Raw genomic sequence first — 26143 nt, 5'->3', positions numbered from 1 at the left:
ATCTCAACCAAACCCATTTTTAACATGTTCGGTTTTGTTCGGGTTTAATACCAAAATGTGTCCTAAAAATTATATTTTCTTATTAAACTAAAATAGATAATTTTGTATGTTATCTTTATTTGTCTCTCAACAAGAAAAATAAAGATAACATTTGCAGAATTCTTCGATAAAAATAATTCTAGGTGTTATCCTTGTTCATTGTTATGAAAAAAATAACTTCTTTGATTTTAAAATTTTATTTATTTAAAATTAAAATTTATTAATTATGAACTAGTAGTGAACCATTGATAAATAATGATATAAATAAAAATAATAAACAGTTTTCAAATGGAGAAACAACCGGACAACGCTTAAATATTTAATTAAATTATAAAAAAAGATCTTATAGGAAATATGTATTAACTATTCGGTTCATTTATTTTAATTGATTTGAAAGTGAAAACTACATATAAATCGAAATTTTTTGATTCTCTAATTATCAAAACTAAAATCAACTGAAAAAACCGAAAATTTTCATTTAGATAGTTTGGATCGACGAGCCGATTTCGAATATTTATACTCGGACCTAGTTACACTTTTTATGCAACATGCTATCGTACAAGATAGGGTGAGCACGGTTCGGTCTAGACGATTTTGGAGGTTCGAACAGAATCAAACCGAATTTAATGTTTTTGAAAATTTACAGATCGTATCAAACTGAATGTTATAAAAACCAATATAAACCGAACCAACTCTTAATGGATTGGTTCAATTTGGTTTCTGTTTAATATCAAAAGATTAAAAAATTGTACACTTTTATTAAATTATAATAATTCTAGGTACTTCTTTTTTTCGTCACTTAACAAAATACTTAATAAAAAATAAAGTTGAAACTTGTATAACTTTTTGATATAAATAATATTAGGGGCCCTTATGCGTTGTTATGAAAACAAATAATTCATTTTATTTTAAAAACTAAACAAAATGTTTTATTAAAGGAGAAAAGGAAGAAAGGTTGATTATTAATGAAGAATTGATAAAATAAGGACGGGGATAAAGGGGAAGATAATTTCAAAAATAAGAAATATCTTAATATTGATCGATACTTGAACAATTAAATATCTAAATTAAAAAATTTATAAAAAATATTAATTATATAAGATATATGCTAATGGTTCGGCTATTTCGGTCCATTTGAAGGTGAAAATCGAAACCAAACTGAAATTTTTTAATTACCAAACCAAAACGAAACCAACTAAGTGGTTTCTGATAATTATGCTCACGTCAAACCCAGCGGCCATGTTGTTCCAGTAGCTGCAATTTGAAATAGTCGTCTATAAGTTCTTTTCCTTGATGTTTTGAGCCGGGGAGAAAGCATCATGAAAAAACCCTATTAAATAGACCATAGACAGTGATCCCCCCTGAAAGTCGAGGGTCAATGACAAACTACAAATCTCCATGAATACAAAACCATGGTACACAGGTTGATTTTACATGACCTCTGGAAACATTATCGTGCCATATATATTATACCCGTATGGGAGATATTACACTTCCTGCATTCACTTTCTTAAGGTTCACTGGCCATCTGTAGTGTTAGTTTTATCATCTAAAACGAGAGGTGGCACCAATTAATTAGTTCAGGGATCACACAATTGATCAGCTGGGTATATTACATGATCAAGGGACTCTACGTTGGTCTGTTTCTTCGTAACAGCGATACGAATTCTAATCAATGCAATGGCATTCGTAAGAAGTCTATAAATGGAGATAGGTTTTGAAATGCCAACTGAAGTTGCTGAAAGACTTTCACCAGTCTTAGGCCTCAAGAACTTTACATATATATATGCTAACTTGACTCAGAATAAGACACATTACAGAATGAAGACACTTGGTCTATGCCTTTCAAGTTGTAGTTTCTTAGATATTATATCCTTTATCCTTGTCCTTCAGCTTGGAATGGTATAGAGCATCCACACTTCACCTTATTTTACTATATAGTCTATCGGTGATCACGAGAGGATAACATTTGGGAATATCTTTCCGTTTTTGTTTGAATGAGTAAAATTTAAAGAGATCAAATCAGAAAATGACACGCTGTTCTTACCCGAGTTAGTCTTATTGAGACATTCATGGCCATGCACTACTGCGAAACTTGCAATTACTAGTTGATCAGATACTTGGGGAATATGTGCAATATATGCAGAATATTCAAATGCAGTTATATTGGGAGAATACATGACTCTTTTCGTGCTTCAGATGGTGCCGTTTGGATCATTTCAAATGTTAGCCTAAATGCGAAACAGTTGCTAAAAATAAAGCTCCTTCTTACAAAATTTATACTAGTTTGCTGAGAAACAGTAAAACATGCCCAAAATGTTCTGCTATAATATGATCATATCATCTGGTCTTGATATAAAATACATGCTAGTTTGATATTGCAAGCAGTTCCATAACAATCTCTCTAGTTTAAAGCAAGTAGTTAGCATCCGTTAATTCCATAGAAGTAATCGCCATATAGAGATCACTACACAAAATATAAAAAATGTGCAATCTCGGTAGGCGAAGAACCCTAGAAAATGCTTCAGTGCAGAAGTACATGCCTAGAGTTTTGCTGTCAGTCTGTCACTATCACTTCCCAACTAAATACAAACTGATTTCCTATAACCAAACAAAAACATGGATCATGCAGGATTTACATGTAATACCGACCCAGTCAAATTAAATGACCGCCATATTCAAATTCAACTCCAGTTAGAGACAAAACTCGAGAATGATAAAATCTGAATAAAAAGTAATTCCAGATTTTTCGATTTTTCTATATAGTTAACACTTTTTCATAATCTTAAGTTATTGATTTTTATGAAATATGCGTAATACATAAAATCATAGGTTGGTGTTGCAGGAAAGTGTCAAGTTGTTTGCGCAAAGTAGGTTCTTATACAAGTTTATTTTCCCTTGGATTTTTTTTCTACAGATATGGATTAAAGACATTTAGCACGCAGGGCTGCTTTTTGAAGAAGTTTTGTATATAATATATATAGTTGTTAGATATAACAACACTATTTAAATACTAAAATATTTTACTTAATTGTATTTGTACATTCTGAAACAGTTAAATAACTTGGTTTAGGTTTCTACAGCTAGCACACAGAGAATGGACATGCCAAATTTGTTTTTAAACTGTTAAGATGCTTCAAGAACATTGAGCTCATCGACCTTTCATGTCTCATCTAACATTATGTTGTGACAACTAAAAACAAAAGATATTAAAACCAACAGAAGGCGACTAATTATATATAGTACAGGCACACGTTATAGGAAAACCAAGCACACAATCGAAGACAATAGAGAAAATATCAAGAGCAAAAGAAAGGATAAATGGCAACTATGTTTATCAAGAGGGAAGAAAAACCTTCAAGGAGACGTTTAAGCATGGCTGATGGGGAAGGCCAAGACGTGAAGCCTGTCAAGAGAAGAAGAAGAGACTCTGCTGCAATTGCTCGTGGCAGTGATGCTCCTCAACAGCCACAGCCACAACAAGCTGATCAAGCCTCTGCGCCTGCTCCTACCACTGTTAAGAGAAGTTCAAGATTTCGGGGTGTTAGTAGGCATAGATGGACAGGGAGATATGAAGCACACTTGTGGGATAAACTTTCTTGGAACGTAACACAGAAGAAGAAAGGGAAACAAGGTAATTTCTTTGTTTATTGATCATTTTTCGGGTACTTGGCTGTTTAAATTCTGTTGCTAATATAAATTTTTTGCCCATGTCTTATTTGCATCACTTTGGAACGCTATGGTTGCGCCTGACAGTTTATCTTGGTGAGTTATTTTTTAAGATTTTTCAATTAAAACGTTTGGGATCATTTACAATAGAAACTAACAAGCTTCTTTAAAATTCCAGGAGCTTATGACGAAGAAGAATCTGCAGCGAGAGCATATGATTTGGCTGCACTGAAGTATTGGGGGACCACGACCTTTACTAACTTCCCGGTATGTCAGCTATATACTCGATTTGTGAACAAACTACCACAGAATATTTCTGCACCCAGTCATGTCAAACATCTAACCAACAATTGAATCTTTTTAAGGTCTTTGAATATGCGAGCGAGCTACAGATTATGCAAGGTGTCACGAAGGAGGAGTACCTAGCCTCGCTAAGAAGGTGCAATTTTTAACAATTATTATTTGTAAATAACATCAGTACGCATCCTCCTGTGTACGTAAATAACAAAAATTGATTTTCTCTGTTACAGAAAGAGCAGTGGCTTCTCTAGAGGAGTATCCAAGTACAGAGGAGTCGCAAGGCACCATCACAATGGAAGATGGGAGGCCAGAATTGGGAGAGTTTTCGGAAACAAGTACCTTTACCTGGGAACTTACAGTAAGTTGCTCTTGTTGTGCAGTATAATTTAATCAAAAAAAATAAAAGAGCAAAGTAACAAATTTTAAAGATATGAATATAGTTTATTTTGTGCCTGATCAAGAGCCTCATGTGTTTATAGGTACTCAAGAGGAGGCTGCTCGTGCCTACGACATCGCAGCAATAGAATACAGAGGGATCAATGCTGTCACAAACTTTGACCTGAGCACTTACATAAGATGGTTGAAGCCAGGAGCTACATCTCCAGGGATCCCTCAAGTACCAGAAATCAACGTTGAACCGCAATCAGTGACATACGATAACTTCAATACAAACAAGGAAGGCCACTCTTCCTTCTACAACGCCAAAGCTTTCGCCGTAGATGACATGAAAACTGAGCAACAGCAAGAGGCCCTCCCCAGAAGTCACTCTCTTACTTCATTCAACAAGAAATCTTCTTCTCCCACAGCACTCAGCCTACTCCTCAAATCATCAATTTTCAAGGAACTGGTGGAGAAGAACTCCCTTATCAATAAAGAAGAAAATAATGTTGTGGATGAAACGGCAAATCAGCCACAGATAAGCAGCGACGATGAGTTTGGTGAGGTAGTTTATGATGGAATTAATGGCGATATCCCGTTTTCGTTATCCTCTACTAATGATCATGGTTTTGAGTTTCAAGGGCAGTTCAGCTTTAGTAGCCTGCTAGGAACATTGCTATAGATAAAGCTTGTTATGATTATTAGGATACCTGGTAATCTTCATTTTGATGTCAAATTTATGGAGACGGTTATAAGTGTAGTCTATCTCATATATATATTTGGGAAGAAACTTTCACTGCACATACATAAATCAGAAGATATCAATCTTGCTATGCATCTTAATGACCTGAACAAGCATCATCCATATATATATTTCTTGCCACGAGATTGATGTCTATCAAGTCTGAATATGATTCGAAAACCAAAATTTGGCAGATCGATTTTTCTAAAACGATAAATCTCGGCAAAGAATGTCGATTCTAGGTGACCTGTTCTCAATATAATTCTGTGTGGCCAGATGCAATTGGTGGATAACTTTCTATTTAAAAGTAAATGCCACTTTGCACCCCGTATTTTAAGGTGTTTTTTTTAATTTGGTCCCGGTATAAAATATGGCATGTTTGCATCCCAAATTTCTAACATGTTGTATCTCTAATTTTGTGGTCGCTTACGTTTTGCATCTTTTGACCGTCTTCCATCCAAATCTCTGTTAAAGTTAACATATGGCAGGGCTATAGCTGAGATTACATAATTATTAGCCCTAAACTCCTCTAATATCAAATTAATTATGTAATCTCAAATATACCCCTGTCATCTGTTAACGGAGATTTGAATGGAAAATGTTCAGAGAGGGATGCAAAACATGAGAAAATATGAGAGATCGGAAATTTATGGGGGTGACATGACATATTTTATAAGGTGAGACCAAATTGAAAATGCAGTCTAAGATACCGGGTGCAAAGAATTTACTCTTTATTTAACCGGAAACAGAAAGAAGTTGTAGTATTTATTTCAAATTAGCATAACAAATTTTATTGCCCTTCAAAGTGAGATAAAAATGCAATCAGAAAATATGTGAAGGTAAGTGCCAAGAAAACTAATTATATGAAATTATGTATCAAGTAAAATTTGTGAGACTATAAATTCTAGTTTAGATTAGCATATGTCCATTACAAGCAGAGGAAATGGAGGATTAGAAGTCTTACTTTCAACGTGATAATTATCCACTTGCATGTTCATCTCAATGTCAAGAGATGCAAGGAAAATTAGAAGCAGGCTCTGAATGAGGTTTGCATCTTCCGCGTGTTACAGGTTGTTTAAGCTAATTTTATGGGGGCCAACCCCCACCTAACACACACGCAGCTAAATACAACTAACTGCATTTCTTGCTCCAGTATTTTTTTTACATAATTTACGAAACCAAATACAGCTATACGGCTCTCTGTGAGTGATTACTAAATACCAAGGATAGAATACAAATGATACTATCAGTCAAAAAGATTGCATGATTCAACCACTATAATAGTCAATTGCTAAAATAAAATAAAAAAGGCTTCAAAATTATCCAGATTTCAGCAATATCAATGAAACTAAGTTAACCACAATTTATATCAAGAACCCTAAAACTCCAGCTTCCCCTTGTATCCCGACCATACAATTATGTTGTGTTTGGTTGGAGAGAATGGAATGGAATGGAATGAGTACAATAATTTGAAATTAATAGAGATATAGGGAAGTTTTGGAATAAATGTAAGTGAGAGCAAAATTGCTATGATGAGATTTGAGAAGAAATAGGGGGTAGGAGAGAATGGAGCATTCCATCTCAAATTGAAGGTATGATCTTTAGCACATAATGTAAAGAATGGAATGGAAGAATGAATGAAATTTGTTAAAAACTGCCCATAATATAGTTCATTTTTCATTCTATTTCTTCCGGAATCATTCACCCCAACCAAACACAACATTAGATTTCTATGTTTTCTATCTTGCTTGCATCGGTCTGGTTTCAGCTCCTGCAAATTATTATTATTATTATTATTTTTTGAAAATGAGAATGAATCTCAACAGATATGATTCGGCGATTCACCGAGATAATTCTTTCATTCAAGAAAGTTTATCATCTAACCATCGGACATGCAAGATGACCGGGGAAATTTAGATAATAAAACTTTAATGTCCGAAAAGAAAGACCCGTCTTCTTCCAAGCATCCTGAAAATATAAACAAATGAAACAAGGAGAATATAAGTCCATATATATAACTGATTATATATTAAAAATAAAGGATAATATATCCAATAAATAAATAATTATAAAATGGTGTGTATATCATTAAGAGTTGTGAAAAAGGAAAATAAATAAAGTCCCAACCAAAGATGGATCTTTGGTGAGACACAAAGGAAAAAAATAATATACCGAAACTATAACATAATAACAATTATTAACAAGCCAACAAAATGGCACATAATTGTAGCCAACAAAGTGGCACATAACTGCCTCTTACAAGCCAATAATATGCCATCAATCATGGTCACCCATAAATGGTACAAAATTAGTCATCAATAGAGGCACAATCATACTAATTGATTAAATGAGAATTAAAACATTTTCAAAAAAATTCAAATAATTTCCATTTGTACAAAATAATCAACTTTAACATGATAAAAGAAATTCTAATTAAAGAAACTTAGTGGTCGTTTGGTTGACAGGAAGTTAGAATACCTTGGAAGTCTAGTTGTTTGGTTTACCATAAACACTGGAAGTAAAATTGGGAAGTTCTAATACCTATAAAACCTAGGAAGTAATTTCCCTAGTCCCTCGGTGACTCACACTTCCGATAGATTTGTGACTCACACTTCCGATAGATTTAATTCATATGTATTATATGATTGACATAAACCACTCTAAAATAATATATTAAAATAATAATAATAATAATAATAATAATTAGTTAAATTTAAAAAAATATAAAAATTATTATTATTATTATTATTATTATTATTATTATTATTATTATTATTATTATTATTATTATTACTATTATTATTGTCATCATCATATTTAACTTAAAATATTATTGTTGAATTATATTTCTTCATTAAGAATATAAAATATATTCTTTGAATTTAATAAAAAAATATTGAGAAAATACGTATTAATAATATTTTTTTGTCAAAATTTTAAAAGTATAAAAATCTAATACAGAGTCACGAATAAGTTTGAATAATTAATTAGTTTAACAACTTTATATACAATTTTATATAAAATAAAAAAATTGTATTAATTATTTTTTTGTTTGGTTATCAGTATGGACTATTTTTATTCCCAAAAAGATTGGAGTAATTTTAAAAATTTATATAAATTTTTATGATTATTATTTTTGTCAAATAATATTATTTATCATTTAATTATAATAAAAATATTATGATTATTAAAATATAATAGATCAGAAGTTAAACATACCAGAAAACAAACAATCCAGGAAGTATATTTTCCTGTCAACCAAACAATTTTATAGTACTTACCCGGTATTTAGAAAAGATGGGAAGTTGAAGTTTATGCAGGAAATCACTTCTCGCATGATACCAAACAAGCACTTAAATTTTTATACAATGTCCTTAGAATCAAAGCATCAATCAATAAATCTATTATAGCAATTACTAAAAAAATTAATATCAAAATTTCAAATATAAACAAATGAGTCGATCATTATAAAAGGAAATAATACTGCATGATAAAATTTGCCGCTATTTCAACCAAAATAATTAAAAATTTAATGCAAACAATTAAAAACCGAAAATTAAATACAATCCTGTAAAACTGAAATCATAAATCAATGCCAAAAATTTAGTCAGATAATACAACCGCAACCACCACCGCAAACCACCATCTTCTACCCGGAATCTAATATCTTGAAAATACTACATATTAACACTAAATCAAAAACTATATTTGGTCGAGATTGCAAAGAGTTTATTCTTACGCAAACAAATATCAAAATGCAAAAGATATATATTTTATGAATAATATTAAGATTTGATGAACATATCCACATATTAACGGATCACATAAACAATTAAGATAGTGAATTAGAAAAAGTACACCATAATTTTGTGGAGTAAATTCACTCAAAATGAGTCGTTTTCAAATATGATCAGTGCAGATGTCGATGAGTAGTTCGAGATCCTTTGGAGAGAAAGGAGCCCACGAGTTTAATCAAAAAGTATGACCAGAGAACAATGGGTCAGTGATGAGTAGAGATGCACAAAAGATCTGTTCGGGCCAGATCCAGACCGGGTCAAAAAAATCCGGATTTTTTTATAACCAGATCGGGCCGGGTTTTTTTAAAAATCGGGCCGGATCGGGCCGGACTTTTCCAAAAATACTAGGCCTGGTTTAGTTATAAAAAGCCCGGATTTTTTAAAAATCCGGATTTTATCCGGATTTTTTTGAAAATACTAGGCCTGTTTTAGGCCCTCGGACCGAGCCGGGCCAGACCGGGTTTTTTTCGGATCGGGTTTTTCAGATTTTTTTCCAGATCGGATCGGATCGGATTTCAGATTTCAGATTTTTTGAACATCTCTAGTGATGAGACACTTCCTAACACACGGCAAGACACTTATAATTGTGTCGTTTGTGTGTATGCGTTTGTGATGTGGGTTGGAGGAAGAGGAGGGGGAGAGGAGAGGGAGGGAGAGAGATACTAATCTTAGAATCTTGAATATATGAGAAGAAGAAAAAAATCCATCTTCTCACATCACAAATTACGATGGATTTGTTTATGTTGTGAGAAAGGATTTTTTTTAATCCTGAATAGTAATGTTGAGTTAGTATCCCTTGAATTTGCGGATTTTCTAGCTGTGCTCGTGGACATATCATGAGCCCACCACCCTTACGAGAAATACTTTTAGTTTAGTATTTTTGGAGAACTGGCTGATTGACCTAGGTAACATGACAAGGGGGCAAATGAATAAAAGATTTTAGAAAGATTAGTTGGTTGACACAATTAGCATGGCATGTTGCAAATATTGCTTTGAGGTTTAACCTCTCCTGCAAATTATTAATACCAAGTAGCAACACAACATATGATTACACAGACTCACAGAGTGAAGTAAAGAGCCTGGAGCACATTCTTAAAAGAAGAGTTCATAAAAATACACTAGGGATGGCCTATTGGTACCGTGGGAGCCCCACATGGATCACTGCATCCTGATATCAGATCCTTCTATTACTTACTAAAAGAACCAATCCAGTTTTATAAAGTTAACAATTTCCTACATCATAAAGACAAGATTTATGGGTTGGGAAGTTGCGCACTTTCTGGTTTCTTTTATTATGTTCATAGTTCTGTGTTGTTTCAGGATCTAATTATGCTTAAATGATGAGTAACATGCCTCTAGTTGTATCTCCGTGTTTCTATTAAATTTTACTAATCCTAATTTCTGACTACCTGAAGATCCCATCATAAGTTTTGCTAGTATATAATACAGGTGATATTCTATATAAAAAATGGTTTCACATATAATACAGGACAATCACATAAAACAGATGTAGCCAAATGCCAAAAATTAACACATCATTCATCATAAAAGCCTTGAGCAGAAAGAAATATATGCCAAAAATTTCATTCTTTCAGCCAAACTAATACATTTCATATGCTGCCACCATGATTCGTGAGCAAATTTTATTCAGCTTCAAGGTACCAGTTCTCATTATATTAGATATTAAAATATGGGCCAGATCCCTGACAAACGATTTATGCAGCATACCACCAGCAGTTTTTCCCGCCACAAGGCATTAAGCCTAATTTTTGATGTGTATGCAGAGGGGATACATTGTCTTCCAGCAAAAAAATGACTCATTCTCGGTTTTTTACCTTCTAGCAGAAACAATGCTACTAGTATGTCGTTGCCGACAATCATTGGGCCTCGACCAATCGCCTTAAAAAAATAAATGGCCAGAGAACATATTAATTCATACGGAGACTCTTCTAAGTTTCGAATTAGATGCAAAAAAATAAATATAAAAAATAACACTACAAACAACTAAGATTTAATCAATAGCAGCATATTTATGTTTTACTACGTTTCCACCATATATAACACATTGCAGAAATTCCTATCAACAAATTTTAGTTTGCTACTTGGCTTTAAAGAAGATCTCGGTATTGATGGCACCGTGTTTTATATATCAATATTCAAAAAAGTTTACTTTTAGAAGTCTACATCTTGTCATAGTTACAAAGCAAGATAATAGACATTTCAGAAGAGAGCTCACCGGAGGAAGTTTTGGAGTCAAAAGTAGCTTTACATCAAATAAAAACATATTAGCAAGAAGTCGAGAAGGCTAGTTTATACTAATTTCTCTGAGTGCTAGCTGCTGACCTTGAGATTTTCTCTCGTACAGAAAATACAGGTGGTATGTGATTTCAACAGTTACAAACTTCTGGTACATAAGCTTCAAAACTGCTTCCTTTTATTTCTGAATAATTTCTCCCTCTGTGTGTACGCAAAAATGAGAACAAAACATATCACTGCAGGAGTAGCAAGAGACGCCCATGGAATTGGTGGATCTGAGAAGCAAACAAGTGAAGCCTCCACTTCTTGAGAAGCCCCATAAACCAGAGAATGGATAGAATAGAGATCATGGTCGGAAGACTTTACAAAATACAAGGCCATCTCAAAGTCAAAATGTGATAATGCAGATACTGCTTTATCCAGCTTGTACCTGAATAAGTTCCACCTCTGTATAAACTCAGCATGTTGATTCTGTTTAAGAAGCTTTCTTTCACCACCGTGTGCAGCTATCGAGTCAATAACATCAATGGCACTCGTGATGCTGTAATTTAATGAAGTGAGAAGAACATTCCTTCTAGCTGCATCTTTCTGTACAAAAGATAGTGAAGTGGTCTCAGAAAATGGCCCAAATGGTGTCTGCCCAACACTCCATGTATAGTCTACCAAAGTCGCATTGTGCCTAGGGCTCCACAACAAATGTGTAGGTGACAGTCCCCACATACTCTGCAAAATTGAACCAACAAGCGGTCTCTCTAATTCTCGAGTCTGTGTAAACACATGACGACCATTGCAACTATAATCGCTCACAGTCTGGGTGTTCTTTGTTCTAACAGCAATCACCATGTCTTTAAATGCAACAGACTGATGATACCGATCAAGCAACAAAATGTTACTCAGGTCCAAATCAAAAACATATACAGGAAGAACCCTGCCATTATCATCCTCAAATGGAAGCTTTGCTAACCTCTGCATTTCTTCTGCCGACTCAGACAAAATCTGGTGCAATCGCTTCGAATCCAAATACTCACTAACAATCAAAGTATAATTATCAAACAAGTACCTAGAAGTATAAGCAGTAGTCGACCGTGATACAGCAAAAGCACAAATTGCACACTCGTGTAAACTAACATCATAATTCTTAAATTTCAAGGACTGGTCACCTAACAACAACCCACCATCACGAACCTCATCCATAAAAGTACTCTCAATCAACTTCAAATCGAGCCCTTGACTATCCTTATTATTTGAATGTATATGAACAATCTGAACAAGTAAAGTATTCTCAAACGGAACAGGAATTCTCAAAGAGGGCACAAGAAGTACCTGATAAGCACTCGAAACTAGCGAGGCCAAGTCAGCCAACAATGCTTTCTGTGACTTGGGCCTTCCATGTAAAGCTGCCAATGGATGAAACTCTCCTCTAGGTAAAACCCCATCACCGGACAAAGCAGGACCATAATCCACAGGTCCGGCAGCTAAATCAATCCACAAGTACCTATCTTTCCCTGTCCAGATACTTCCCAAACACTTGGTGAACGCAGGCGAAGACTCCCCATACCCATAATTATAAGCATAAGTCTTCGTCTGGGCACCTAAATTCAACAAATATATGTAAACCCCTTCATGGGGTTTCTGTCTTTCGAAATCTTTCTTCACAATATCATCGACAATCTTATAATCTATCGAAACCAACTGAGACCTTAACGAAGCCGGGGTTTTCAAGATTTCGTTTTTAAGGGCATCTGACAAAAGACTAGACAATGAAGAAGGTGAATGTGCTATATCTATATGTAATGAATGTGATATAGAGAGATGATGATTTTGATGTGAAAATGGAGCTATGATCTGAAACTTATCTGAAGTAACAGCAGCAGAGATGAAAGAGGAGAGGAGATTGGAGGATGAAGACGGGAAATTGGGGCCCACAAGCTTGACTGAGATGGGGATGTTGAGTTTGAGAGAGAGAAGAGAGGAGAGAGATGGTGGGTGGAGAGAGGAGAGAGAGAGTGATTTCTTGATGGAGGATGGGAGAGAGATGAAGGAATCATTGGTGGCTCTTGGGTCAAAACGAGATTGTTGGGAGAGGAATGAATCTAAGCCTAGTATTGGGGCGGCAGTGATTGTGGTGGTGATGAGGAGTAGGTGGAGGAGCACGGCGGTGATGGTGGTAGGGTTGATCATCGTTTTGCCCATTAGGGTTTTGTTTACCGAGAGAGATCGATCGGGAGAGATGATGAGTTGAGTCTTGTTTGTTTACTGTACTTTCTTGTGAAGGGGTGGTAAGTTTTGGATATAAATTTACTGTGCAGTAAAAAATTGTGCAGCCAAGATTAGTGCAAAGAGCGCATACATCGGCAAAATTGAGACTTTCACATGACTGATGCTCAAATATTTTGTTTCTTTTTCCTATGATTTTTTTAAAAAGAAAAAAGTTGTACTTGTATATTACGTTAAGTATCCCAAATTCTGTTTCTAAATTTTTTTCCTCCAATAAGACGAGAGACAAATGACTAATTTTAATTGAATAGTTTATGTGCGAAATTCATTATCGTTAATGTGAGTGAACCAATACTTAACATTTTCATTGCATATGAGCTGGTTACAAATAAAATTCAGAACAACGCTACACCATTATATGATCTGGCATCGAATAAGTAACTTGCGCTAACATATGGGCTATTTTATACAGTGATAAAAAGTCACTGACACTTCCTTATTTACACTTGATAAAACTGAGACTTTCACATGACTGATGCTAAAATATTTTGTAAAATTTATTCGTCCAAACAAATTAGACATTCGTTGCTTGCAACACTTTCACTACATATGTTTTCCCAATTGTCACACTGCCCCGGAGAATTCTCTGTATTCTTAACAAATCTGGTAACTGAACTGTGGCCTTTTGCTGTTAAAAACTCTCGAGATACAGCTAGCATTGTTGGCCTAAGCTTCTGGTCTGAAGACAGACAAGCTGATGCTAGATTGAGAACCAAAAGGATGTCTTGTTCTTGCTCATTTGTCGGATGGGGAAGGCGCGAGTCCAGCACTTCTAGTGAAATATTTCTCCGAGCAGGCTGGGAAGACTCTAGAGTTGACAGAAGCTCTCCTGGATGCCTTCCCATCATAGTTTCCAGTGCCACGACCCCGAAGCTATATACATCACATTTTTCATTTATCTGCATGGTGTATGCAAGCTCTGCAGAATGGATGGGCTAATAACTTTACAAATTTGACGATAACATAATCTGGTAAGAAATATAAAAATTAGAGAACATGAGCTGACCTGGAGCGATGTAGCCACAAGTGCCTGCAAGTATGGTTTGATTGGAAGAATCAGGGCACAGCAATCTTGCTGCTCCAAAGTCAGCGACAAACGCCTCCAGTTTGGAGTTCAACAAGATGTTATTGCTTGATATATCGCGGTGAACCAGAGGCAGAGGACAGTCATGATGCATATATGATAATGCCATGGCTATCCCTTTAACAATATCCACCCTTTTATTCCAATCTAATTTGATGGCTTCAGCATCGTCTCTCAAAGCACAAAATAAGCTCCCGTTTTCCATGTACTCATAGATTAAAAACATGCATTGGTTGTGCAAGCAAAATCCATGTAGTTTCACAATATTCTTATGCATTATATTCAATAATACTTCCACCTCATTCCTGAAACTCTTGCCAAAAGCTTGGTCCTCAGCTTCTATCCGGTGAAGTTTTTTGACAGCAACTACTTTTCCATTTGGCAACCTTGCTGCATATACACTGCCATAGCCACCAGTTCCAATGCAATATCTCAGATCAAATTCATTTGTCGCTTTGATGATGTCCTTGTATGCAATGTTTCCATCAAAATTCCACACTGAAAATACATCTCCATTTTTCATGTCAAGGCCCTCACTTTGGTTTCTCGCAAACCTGCGCCAGCAAATTAATACCAGAGCAAGCACTGCGAATGTGATGGAAAGAGAGATAGGAAGAACAATGTAGAGAGTCTTCAGATTTTTCTTTCCCTTCTTGTGTTCTCCGAGTTCACTGTTACCTTGGATGTTTGTAAAATTCTTTTGACAGGTATTTACAAAGTCCAAAGCATTATGGGAGAAGTCAAATGAGGATTCCTGGCACAAGTAGCAAAGACAGGCAGGAACTGTGCCATATAGCTCATTTGACGAGAGGTTGAGAAACTGCAACTGCGTCAAATTCTCAAGTTTCTTAGGTATGGATCCACTCAACTTGTTACTATCTAAAGCTAAGTGAATCATAGAGTTGCACAATCCAAGTGCATCTGGTATAGTTCCGTTGAACTGATTCTTGGACAGGTCTAGATATTGGAAGTTACAATATCTGAAAACTGGTATGTATCCTGAAAGTTGGTTTGTGTGTAAAATAAGTGTCCGGAGATTGGAAAGCATGCCAATTTCAGGCGGTAACAGACCATCAAACTGATTCGAGGAAAGGTTAAGAAAGTTCAGACTGCTTAAATTCTCAATGGAGGGAGGAATTGCACCAACAAGCTTGTTACTTGTGAGACTTAAAAATTTTAACTTTGTTAACTGCATAAGCGCTTGAGGAATCGATCCATTCAGCTTGTTCCTTCCAAGTTCCAAGTATGTTACCTTTAATAAGCGACCTAAAGAAGGAGGAATTGGACCATAAAGCCTATTACCATTTAAACTCAAACTTACAATATTGTTCAGGCTACCTAGTTCAGGAGGAATGAAGCCTTGTAACTGATTGTAAGCAAGATCTAGAAGTGTCAGATTGGTGAGATTACCCAGAGTCCGAGGGACTGAACCATAAAATAGACTACGACTAAGCCTTAACACCCCAAGACTTTTTAAACTACCTAGCTCTGATGGTAAAGTGCAATTGAATGGATTGGAACTGATGTCCACGTAGTTAAGCTTTGCCAGGGAACCTAATGTTGCAGGGATTGGCCCGGTGAGATTATTTCTCCTAAGAACAAGACTAACCAACTTAGTCATGTTTCCTATTTCGAAGGGGATGAGACCTTTGAGTTGATTGTCTCCAAGGTCTAAATTAGCCAAACTACCATTTAAAAGCACCAAAGTAGTTGGAATTGGACCTGTAATCGCGTTTCCATCAATATGAAGATGTGTCAAACGGATCAATGATCCAAAAGATGAAGGAATTTGGCCAACAAAATTGTTTCGACCAAGGTCTAAAAAGGCAAGATTCTTGAGATAATATCCCATCTGCGAGGGGATAGAACCACTAAGATAATTATCAGAAACGTCAAGCCGTGTTAACTGAGTGAGATTAGTCAAGGAAATTAGTAGCTGACCTGTGAGAAGATTCTGTGAGAGATCAAGATAGGTGAGTCTCGCAAGGGTACCAGTTAGATAACTGAGGGAGCTCCCATTGAGGCTACAGGACCGGAGATTTAGGCTCTCAAGGCTTGTAAGAGATGAAAAGTTGAGATTACGAAGCTCAAGTCCTACATAGAGGCCACTCAAATCTATACTAGTGACGCTCCCTGCGCCATTGCAGATGATGCCTTGCCATGTACAGTGACTCTGATAGGTATTTACAGGGGTACTGTATTTTCCCCACCATCCACTCTCCAGAAGAGCTCGCGCCTCTGCTGAAGGATTAGCGGATTTGATATCTGAGGCCATACTACTCGCCACTAATGCGCAGACTAGTGCTGAAATAATAACTGAGAAAGACATCATGCACATTCGTTAGTGATATCTGCAATGGGATATGCATGCTCAGATTGCTGAAAACCCCCAAGTTTAGTCTGATAATGGCTGCCTTATATACAGCTGTACCATTTTTACAAGTTGAATGAATTTGTAATTGAAGATATCTTTGTCTAGTTGCTGCATTATTATAAGTATGTAGTATAAAAATGTCATTAGCATAGAAGTCATGTAGGTGTCTTCTTGTGCAGTTTGCAACAGGTTTATTGAAAATTTTAACACATGATCCAGACACACATCTAATCAGAAGTTGGCGAAGAGGGTCCCAAGGTTTCCAAATACAAATGTTTTTGTTGCTCTGAATATTTGAATTGCTTCACATCATAAAATAGTTTATTTGAATAAGATGACAGGTAACTAGTCAAGCTAAGATAAGCAGTTGCCTTCACACACACACCCTAAACCCGGTCAACCAAGGAGCTTTACAATTACTCACGGCTTAGGGAGGTTTACTGGTTTAGGGAGTGCTTTGATTCATGGTTACGAGTCTGGTTAATGGGAATCGGAACTTCAATCCCATGTATTGATGTTCGTTTGTATTAGTTATTTGGTTTAATGGGCATTCCCGTTCCCGATTACCATTGCTGATCTCAATCAAAACACCCCTTAGTTGCTTGTATTACAGTATTGTATAGTTTATTTTTTTGCTAAATATAGTAGCTTTAATAGTTATATACATAACCTTGCTAATGTCAACTCAATTATTCTCCAGGACCTAGATCCAATAATCTTTGTTTGACAAATACTCACTGCATGTCACACATGCGGAACGCCAACTCATATATTCTCAAGAACCTCTGATTACCTGTGCTGAGACTAATTCACTCTAAATATACAATTGTGCAAGCAAAGTACAACTATAAGTTGGTTGAGAGGGTCGTTAGGTGTTAAAATGGAAATCTAGTGGTTGCTACTCCGTATATTCAGCGTCTACAGATCATGAAGCAGTTTATTTAAATGAAAAGGATGCAGATAACTGGTTTCAGACTTCAGTCTTATCAAATACTCCCTCATATTTGCTTGCAACACAAACTCAGACATGTCGACGCTAACTCATTTACGCTAACTCATTTATTCTCTCGAGGACTTGCGTCTGAATACATGCGCAAGACCAATTCAATATGTAGAAAGAATTATATTCCAGTCCTGTAGGAGCTCTGACCCTGGCTTTGGCAACTGCCAGTATTAAGATAGATGACATTGAGTGTGTGAAAGAAGGTATTAATAAATGTGAGGATAAATATTTGACAATTACTTGTCTCCTAAAAAGATATGAGGTTGCCTTTGATGTTTTGTGATTCTACACATTTGGCCTATTTGTCAACTTAGGATATTGTTTGTACCCACTAATGTGAGGATGTACTTTTTTAGAGATTCCTAACAGGGTTTTGCTATATATTGATCTTCACCCAAGATCAACATCATAGCCCAGGACACGATATATTGCATGTCCCTCTTCAATGAAGATCGCCGGAAATCGACCCGAGCTCAGGACTCAGGACACAAATATTCTACAATCTTAATATCTTATCAACCTGGAACTAAACGATAATTTTATTTCTACACCTGACAGACTTTGAGAATTATATTGTTTATAATTTTCCTTTTTACTCTCCAAACACAACACAAGAGTCAACATCACACCTGAAATTCACAGCACCATGATTCAACAGAATACTCCACTCGCAAGATTTTGTCAGTTGAAAATTAAGATATGAAATTCAGTCAACATTTATTGGGAAATTTATTTTTATACATCACAGGGCAATTTGTGTTCAAACTTACAGTAATCTTTAATAAGAAATCTTAATTTCCTCTCTGCATAACAGTCAACAGATACTAAAATACAGATTTTTTTCATAAAAAATAATAAAATAAATAAGCTTATTTGAGAAAGCTGCCCACAGTGCAGGTTGAACAATTTGTTTCTGGCAACTTGCAACTATCAAAAGACTGCCTTGGAATACATTTACAGCAAACAATATGCCTCACGTTGGTTCAGAAATATTGATAGAACAATTAAAATATGAAGACGACACTGTCATGTACCCTGGATTTCTGGTTCTGAGCCACACACTCAGATATCCACATTAGGTTTCTGATCTCTTGCTCCCTTAACCTCATATATGCAAAAAATACCGCATAGTGGAACTGCAAAGCACAAAAAATTTAAAAATATCCATAAATCAAGACTCCAAGAAATAAAAGGCTTTCAAATTCATGAAATGTATTCAGCTTTTTATGACTGTCTTGACAACATACACAGATTAGCGTACAAACCTGTTGCTCAAATGATAAGCAGAGTCTTTTCACCTCCTCTTCATAGAAAGCTTTGTCTAGCATCTGACTCTCTCCATATGACAACTTGGCAAAAATAGACTGATAAGGAGGATATTTTTCCATGACACCACGAACCTACAACAAGCAAGAGAGGAGCCCTCAAATGTAAAATATCACTCATCAAGTGAAAGATATTAGTCAAAGAGATATGACATTGAAACTCAATTCAGGCATACCTGATCAATATCCTCACAGACAGCGAGTTCTTCATGACCATATGGGTAACTATGGAAAATGCAGACAAGTCAAACATAGATTTAAGATCTGGGTAAATTTTAGACCCACTGTTGAGAACTTACAGTAAGCCAAAGCTAGAGTACAATTTCCTCCTATCATCCCGAGTAAGCTCAGTGCCGATACTATAGAACAGAGTGAACCCATATTAGACTTATAAGAAACGGAAAAGTGAAAAATAAATAGCCAAGTATGACAGCCAAAACACCTGTTTATGGTGATATTAACAGCTCTCCTGTCAGCCTCGAATGCAAGAAGGTCAGACATAATTTCTGCTGTAGCACCTCCTAATTTCTATTCCATAGCACACAGCCACACACAAAACAAGTTTAGCACGAAAATCTGAATTTGAAGATTTAACAAAAAACTGAGGGAAGAGACGTAAAAATCGCATATCATCCCTCACCTGGCAAAACCTGTAGAAATCTTCAAGGTATGCCTTGTACAGAGTATTTCTCATAATTTCGATGTTCATATCATCCAAGTCCTGCAGATACAGGTTATGGAAAAATATTGCCTGAGAAAAAGTATCGTAAAGAAAGCAACAATGTATACACTAAAACACTAATAATATCGATACAGAACTACAGTAACACTTATTACTGGTCAGAAGAAAGAATCTAAATAATAAAAATGAAGAGTGCTACCCAAATCATAGAAAAAGGATAACACAGTAATAGGTATGCAGGGCCGAACCTACAATTTAGGGGCCTAAATTTCAATCTCAAAGTGAAGGCCTTCTAAAATAGAAGCATTACAAATCCTTACTTTTATGTATAACTTTCTTTTATATCTTTAATAGTATTGCTAGCAAAGCCGATCCATGTAATTACAAATAATAAGCGCTGTGAAATTCATGATTATAATTTTTGGTATTTAAATAATTATAGAGATATTACTGGAACTGCTCCCTCCATTTCATGATATTTGTGAACTGTTTTCCAAATTTTCTTTTCCTAAATGAAAAGTTTAACATTAAAATTTTGAATCCTGAAATAGATAATATTAAAAGTAACTTAGGGAGTTATCTTTTAATTGAATCTTCATATATACATGCAAAAAGCAAAGTGACAAATAGCTGCTTCATAACTGTGGAAAACATTTCACATAAACATAATAGATGGGGTCAAGGAGTAAAATGGGAAATAGAGGATAATTTACAGAAGGGTGTCGAATATTAGGCAAAGGGGATGCTCGGGGTTTTTTTTTATCAAAATATTGTTGGGTCTTTCTCTAAAACTCCTGGGAGAGAGCTAGATCTCGGACATCCACTTTATCTATTTCAATTTAGTTGTACTATCAGTGTACTTTTGTGTAATTCGTGTTAATTCTGCTTGCTTGTTCATTCTTCAAAATAAACATAAGAACCTATTACATAATCACACCAATACAACTCACATCCTATCTGATAGACCTTAGTTCCAACAAAGCCTTTTATACGAACACATATTAGACTCCTGAATAGAAAGGACGTATGGAAATGGAATCAAAGTTTCCTTGTAAAAAACAAAATTCAACTATTAAAAAAAGTCCTTTGCAGTCACTTATATGCCTAATGGCACAAGTCAAGAAGGTTCTGATACAGAAACATAGCTGAACCAATGTAGCTACATTAAAAGTTGGGGTCTCCCAATGGTATGGGAACTTCAAACTACGTGTGGAAGTCATGTTCGGATCACTTCTCAAGTGAACATGCCCCCTTATGACTTTGCCGATTGAAAAAGGGGTTGTGTATAATTGATTTTGGCTATAATGACTGAATAATGTCTACAATTTAATTAAGCCGTATAATTTCTTAACCTTTAAGAATAAGGATGCTGGTTGATTTAATTTTGTATTCCAGAGAAGTTACAAACTAAAAATACCATACGGAACATATACAAATCTGCTCATGTTTTGATGTCAAGAAGCATTAAATTCATACAAAAGGCACAAAATTATTTAAATTGGAAGTTTACCGATCAGTACCTCAGATGTTATGCACTCGGAGAAGTACGGAGCTAAAGGGGTGTCGACGAGCACAAGTCTATAAAGTTCTCGCATATTTTGAGCTACTGCTAGTGTTGCAATGCTGAAGGAAAGATAGGCAAACAATATAAATTTTTCAACAATTTTTAAGAATCAGAAATCATGGTGGGTAGGTTACCTGTCAAACATGCCCAACGGATGGCACTTCTCTAGCAGCTCTTGGACATCTCTCTCATGCAAGGTTCCAGTGACAATCAGCACCACATTGTCGATCATGTGGCCATATCTGGATTAAAAAAAACTATTAATTCTGAGCAAACTCTGAGGCTCCGAGCCTCCGGCTAATCTTTTAAGTTATTTATTCTTTCTTCCAACTTCCTAGGTAACAGAAAGCCTACAGTCTAAAGTTTCAAGCCTTAACTCTTATAATCTTAAATCAAGTGATGAGCACGGTAAGCTAAATATATACCCGGCCTAACAGCTCAAACATATCTTAGCAACCAAGATAATAATATGTACAAAAGCCTGCTTCATCCAAGTTCTTAGGGGAAGGCTCAGTAATTGAGGAAGTTTAGGAAACCCATATAAATAGAATAAGAATTAATATAATAACTGTTTTATAATATATGATAAAAGCATTCTATTCTTGGGAATGAAACTCAAAATCATACTTCATATATAACTGGAATAATTGAAATTTTTATCATCATAACTTGATTACTGTGAGGACTCCAAAAGTCTAAGTACGTTTGACAATGAGTGTATAATTACTGAATTAATCAATACTAGATGGGGCCAAAATTCAGATTATCTGGCAGATGTTTTTTGGCTTGGACGATTCAACAAAAAAGAAAAGGCACAGGCTGGACATTCATATACTTTGTAGTTTGTTATATTGTACGCCTTAGTTTCATTTATCGTATTTAATTAAAAAACTAGCCTGCACTAGGATTTAAGTATCAGTGGCTCAGTGCTACCACAAATTTGTAATTCAATATAGCATATCTTATTATGTAACAGTGATCTACCTTCCTCTTCAGAATTCATAAAGAAAATAAGAAAACAATATCCAAAAGAGGTAAAACCACACATACGTGATGTACTCCAAGAAAGTTGACAAAGGCTCTGTGGCTTGGCACAACATGTGCTTGTATTCATCCACCAGTTTGAGAGTACATTTCTCCACAATGGTAGTAGTATGCAATGGGGACGGTTCTGTATAATCATACACAATAATAAATAAAAAACAGTCATGAAACGAGCTTCTTTCACAATCCAACTTATAAATCTCATATATATCAGCAATTGAAAAAACAAAATACATGTATCATAGCATATAGGTACGCAAGGAAAGCTGTACTGCTTAACACAATTAATCACAACACATGTCTGATGATTTCGATCTTCACTAACAAACAAAATACAGTGATTTAATACTCAATGCTGAGGGAATCAACTCGTATCATCTTTGTATGCGATTCAACTCATTATCGTAAGCAACATCCAAAGTGTAGTTAACATCGAAACACAGCCAATTAAGTGTGTAAGTAGCTCAAATAACATAATACTTGGAGAATTTTAAAAAAAAAAAAAAAAAAACTAACCGTTCTGGAGATAAGGACCGTACTCAGTGGCGGAGAGATGCATCTTGATATCATCTAGGGTTTCGCACTGGCACAAATTGTTGTAATCAGCAGCAGTAAGCAATCCAGATCTGTGTCCTCTCACGATCGCTTCTAGATAACCTCCATGAATGTTGAAGGTTAGTGCTTCGAATCCGTACATTGTTATATCTCACTGTGTGTCAGTGTGTGTGATTGAGAAGGTGTAGTATTTAGATCTTAAAGAGGATTGTGGAGAGATCGGGCTCTCACAAAACCCTTGTAATAATAATAATTGGATCAAGAAAGAGATATAAAAATGCAGGGTCACGAGTTCGAGATAGGAGGAAGGGTGAGTGATTGATTCATCATTTCATCATCAGATGGGTAGTTACTTGCATTCACATGTACTACTTGTTTAATTATTATTATTATTTTGTTTATTTTTTTGTAATGGTTTGCTTGAAATGGAAAAAAAACAAAGTTCTAAAAATATTATTCCTTTAAATTAATCAAATAATAATAAATTAAAATTAAATCAATCATCCATAAACTTATATATGCTAATATACTTACTATTTTGAATACAAAAAATATGAAATAATTGTACAAAAAGATATTATAGGATATATGATATTAATAATGAGAAAGTATCATCTAATATTTACATGTATGCCCAAACTTATAGTTTTCTTATATTTATAGAAATTCTATTTGTGTGAAAAAAATGAAAGAAATTCTACTTGAAATAAATTAACACTTAAAAATATTGAAAAACAATCATCAATCATCATGCTAAGAGCTTATCCTTCGTCGTCTCGGTCCTGGGTTCGACCCTCGCTCACCCCCGAGATTTATTCTATTTTTCTAATTTTTTGAAATTGCGAAATATAAATTCCGGTATTTAAAAAAAGTCTCAAACACCATGTCCAATTTTACGGAATATCTTATGAGTCCAATTTAACCGACCAATTTTAACCAAAAACCAAATCATATAAATTATAGTGTCGCGCTCAAGAGAGAACCAGTCCTTAAAATAGAATCAGTAAAGTTCTGCTGCATGACCCTAAATTTTAAATAGATTTTTAGGATCTAAATCTAAATACATGTTTTTTTCCACGTTTTTTTTCATCGTTGTGTGTGTTCAAAAATAATTTTAAAATATAATACATAGATAGTGACATTTTCTGCATGTGAAATTCTGTCGCAGAACCCTAACTAATACTAGAATTAAGGTAGGGGTTCTATGGTTCTCTCTACTGATTATCTCTTAAACATGACCCGTAAATCATAAGCTAAAAATCATTACTATCAATCATCAATATACTTATATAAAGGAGAAGCGAGGGGAGTTTAGGTGGCGCCTCTCACATCGTTCCGTTCTATTTTTCTAATTTTCTGGAATTTTTGGATGAAAAATATCAAAAATTAGAACTACCTTTTTTATTTTTCGAATATATTAGAAGCAAGTTTCAGAATCTGATTTTGTTTCAGATTATTTATGAAATATAGTAGCTTGAAACTTTTAATCTGATTTTGTTTCCATATATAGGAGAAGCGATAGAACTGCCTTTTTTAGTTTCGGATATATTAGAAACAAGTTTTAGAATCTGATTTTGTTTCAGATTATTTATGGAATATAATAGTTTGAAAGTTTTAATCTGATTTCGTTTGGGTTAATTATCAAATTGGTCACTGAAGTGAGCTTAATGTATCAAGTTGGTCACTGAACTCAAAACGGTATCAAGATGGTCAAAAATAAATAATAAATAAACTTGATAAAATCTAAATTTTTTGTCATAAATATTAGAAGTCATAACCTTTTACTTGGTTATGGTAACATTGAAAAATAATGTGTAAAACTTTATAAATAATATTTTTACTGCTTGAACTCATATTTCAAAGTACTTGTTTGATATTTATGACCACTTCAGTGACCATCTTGATATCATTTTGAGTTCAGTGACCAACTCGATACATTAAGCCCACTTCAGTGACCAACTTGATAATTAACCCGATTTCGTTTCTATATAAAGGAGAAGCGAGGGCGTGTAGGTGGCGCCTCTCACATCGCTCCGTTCTATTTTTCTAATTTTCTGAAATTTTCGGATGAAAAATATCAAAAATTAGAACTACTTTTTTTAGTTTCGGATATATTAGAAGCAAGTTTCAAAATTTGATTTTGTTTCAGATTATTTATGAAATATAGCAGCTTGAAAGTTTTAATCTGATTTTGTTTGAGTATCAAAAATTAGAATTACCCTTTTTAGTTTCGAATATATTAGAAGCAAGTTTCAAAATTTGATTTTATTTCAGATTATTTATGGAATATAGCAGCTTGAAAGTTTTAATCTGATTTTGTTTGAGATTATTTAATTATGAGAAAGACTAGCTCACAAGTCTATCTGCACTTATAAATACCCCTATTGGTTGTAGGGTTTTGGATCATTTAAACACAACCTACTCTCTCTCAATACCACAACTCAACTTTTCTCTGGTGATGGTTCTCTTGTTCGATTTCTAGCTCGGTGGTGCCGTACTTCTGCAACGATAAATGAAGGTTGTTTATACGGTATTAAAAAAAATAAAGGTTGTTGCAAGCAAATGTATAGACCGCTATGTGGGAGTTGACAAATCCAAACACGAGAGATGAATAAAATCTTGACATGATATTGATGGATGATATCAATAAATTAACTATTAGTGATGTAATAATTCTTTTATAATATTTGTTTTATAAATTTTTTTTATTAATCGGACATGTTTGTTGTTGTTAATTTTTATATGATTTACTTTGTATACAGGAAAATATTATTCATGAATTATCTATTTGCTCCGTTCAAGCAACTTTTAAGTGAAGGTTGTTTATACAGTATTAAAAAATAAAGATTGTTACACGCAAGGGTAGTTATAGACCGCTATCTCACGGATTTAAGTTAGATGTTTTTGTGCACAATCAATCCAAAAAAATTGGAGGAAGATGACAATATAAGAACATGATTACTTTTAAAAAAAACACAAATAAAATTAAGATTCGTCGTGTTTTAAATTGTTAATTACGTGTAAAAATTTATTTTTATTTTTTCACCATGAATT

General features: G+C 34.6%; 4 protein-coding genes across 4 annotated transcripts; 1 reads left to right on the top strand and 3 right to left on the bottom strand.

The window, feature by feature from the left end:
- Positions 1–3280: 3280 nt before the first annotated feature.
- Positions 3281–5187, top strand: LOC108211440 (AP2-like ethylene-responsive transcription factor At1g16060). Its single transcript, XM_017383043.2, has 6 exons — positions 3281–3673; positions 3796–3804; positions 3887–3975; positions 4074–4147; positions 4239–4366; positions 4488–5187. Exons 1-6 carry the CDS (start codon positions 3361–3363, stop codon positions 5066–5068), a joined length of 1194 nt encoding a protein of 397 aa, XP_017238532.1. The 5' UTR covers positions 3281–3360; the 3' UTR covers positions 5069–5187.
- Positions 5188–11051: 5864 nt separating this feature from the next.
- LOC108215381 (uncharacterized) lies at positions 11052–13455 on the bottom strand. Its single transcript, XM_017387879.2, has one exon. The coding sequence runs from the start codon at positions 13372–13374 to the stop codon at positions 11344–11346; it is 2031 nt and encodes a 676-aa protein (XP_017243368.1). The 5' UTR covers positions 13375–13455; the 3' UTR covers positions 11052–11343.
- A 287-nt stretch (positions 13456–13742) lies between these two features.
- Positions 13743–17185, bottom strand: LOC108213861 (probable leucine-rich repeat receptor-like protein kinase At1g35710). Its single transcript, XM_017385648.2, has 2 exons — positions 14465–17185; positions 13743–14377 (listed from the first exon to the last, which is right to left on the bottom strand). Exons 1-2 carry the CDS (start codon positions 16878–16880, stop codon positions 13956–13958), a joined length of 2838 nt encoding a protein of 945 aa, XP_017241137.1. The 5' UTR covers positions 16881–17185; the 3' UTR covers positions 13743–13955.
- A 1511-nt stretch (positions 17186–18696) lies between these two features.
- LOC108210664 (V-type proton ATPase subunit d2) lies at positions 18697–23467 on the bottom strand. Its single transcript, XM_017382045.2, has 10 exons — positions 23051–23467; positions 22541–22661; positions 21625–21732; positions 21447–21549; positions 19885–19965; positions 19687–19772; positions 19544–19603; positions 19421–19469; positions 19185–19319; positions 18697–19055 (listed from the first exon to the last, which is right to left on the bottom strand). The coding sequence occupies exons 1-10, from the start codon at positions 23229–23231 to the stop codon at positions 18924–18926; spliced, it is 1056 nt and encodes a 351-aa protein (XP_017237534.1). The 5' UTR covers positions 23232–23467; the 3' UTR covers positions 18697–18923.
- Positions 23468–26143: the final 2676 nt, after the last annotated feature.

Source organism: Daucus carota, chromosome 3, assembly GCF_001625215.2.
Source record: "Daucus carota subsp. sativus chromosome 3, DH1 v3.0, whole genome shotgun sequence".
Classification (NCBI taxonomy): Eukaryota; Viridiplantae; Streptophyta; class Magnoliopsida; order Apiales; family Apiaceae; genus Daucus; species Daucus carota.
The sequence above is the reverse complement of the archived record's forward strand: the minus strand, read 5'-3'. Positions and strand labels throughout refer to the sequence as shown.

Excerpts from the sequence above, each read along its gene's own strand:
- LOC108213861 (XM_017385648.2), bottom strand. The coding sequence starts at position 16,880 with ATGTGCATGATGTCTTTCTCAGTTATTATTTCAGCACTAGTCTGCGCA. Across the intron at positions 14,378-14,464 it reads TTGTGGCTACATCGCTCCAG|AGCTTGCATACACCATGCAG; the intron begins GTCAGCTCATGT and ends TCCATTCTGCAG.
- LOC108210664 (XM_017382045.2), bottom strand. The coding sequence starts at position 23,231 with ATGTACGGATTCGAAGCACTAACCTTCAACATTCATGGAGGTTATCTA. Across the intron at positions 19,966-21,446 it reads CCGAGTGCATAACATCTGAG|GACTTGGATGATATGAACAT; the intron begins GTACTGATCGGT and ends CTGTATCTGCAG. Across the intron at positions 19,773-19,884 it reads ATTTCTACAGGTTTTGCCAG|AAATTAGGAGGTGCTACAGC; the intron begins GTGAGGGATGAT and ends GCTATGGAATAG.
- LOC108211440 (XM_017383043.2), top strand. The coding sequence starts at position 3,361 with ATGGCAACTATGTTTATCAAGAGGGAAGAAAAACCTTCAAGGAGACGT. Across the intron at positions 3,976-4,073 it reads CGACCTTTACTAACTTCCCG|GTCTTTGAATATGCGAGCGA; the intron begins GTATGTCAGCTA and ends AATCTTTTTAAG. Across the intron at positions 4,367-4,487 it reads CCTTTACCTGGGAACTTACA|GTACTCAAGAGGAGGCTGCT; the intron begins GTAAGTTGCTCT and ends ATGTGTTTATAG.
- LOC108215381 (XM_017387879.2), bottom strand. The coding sequence starts at position 13,374 with ATGGGCAAAACGATGATCAACCCTACCACCATCACCGCCGTGCTCCTC.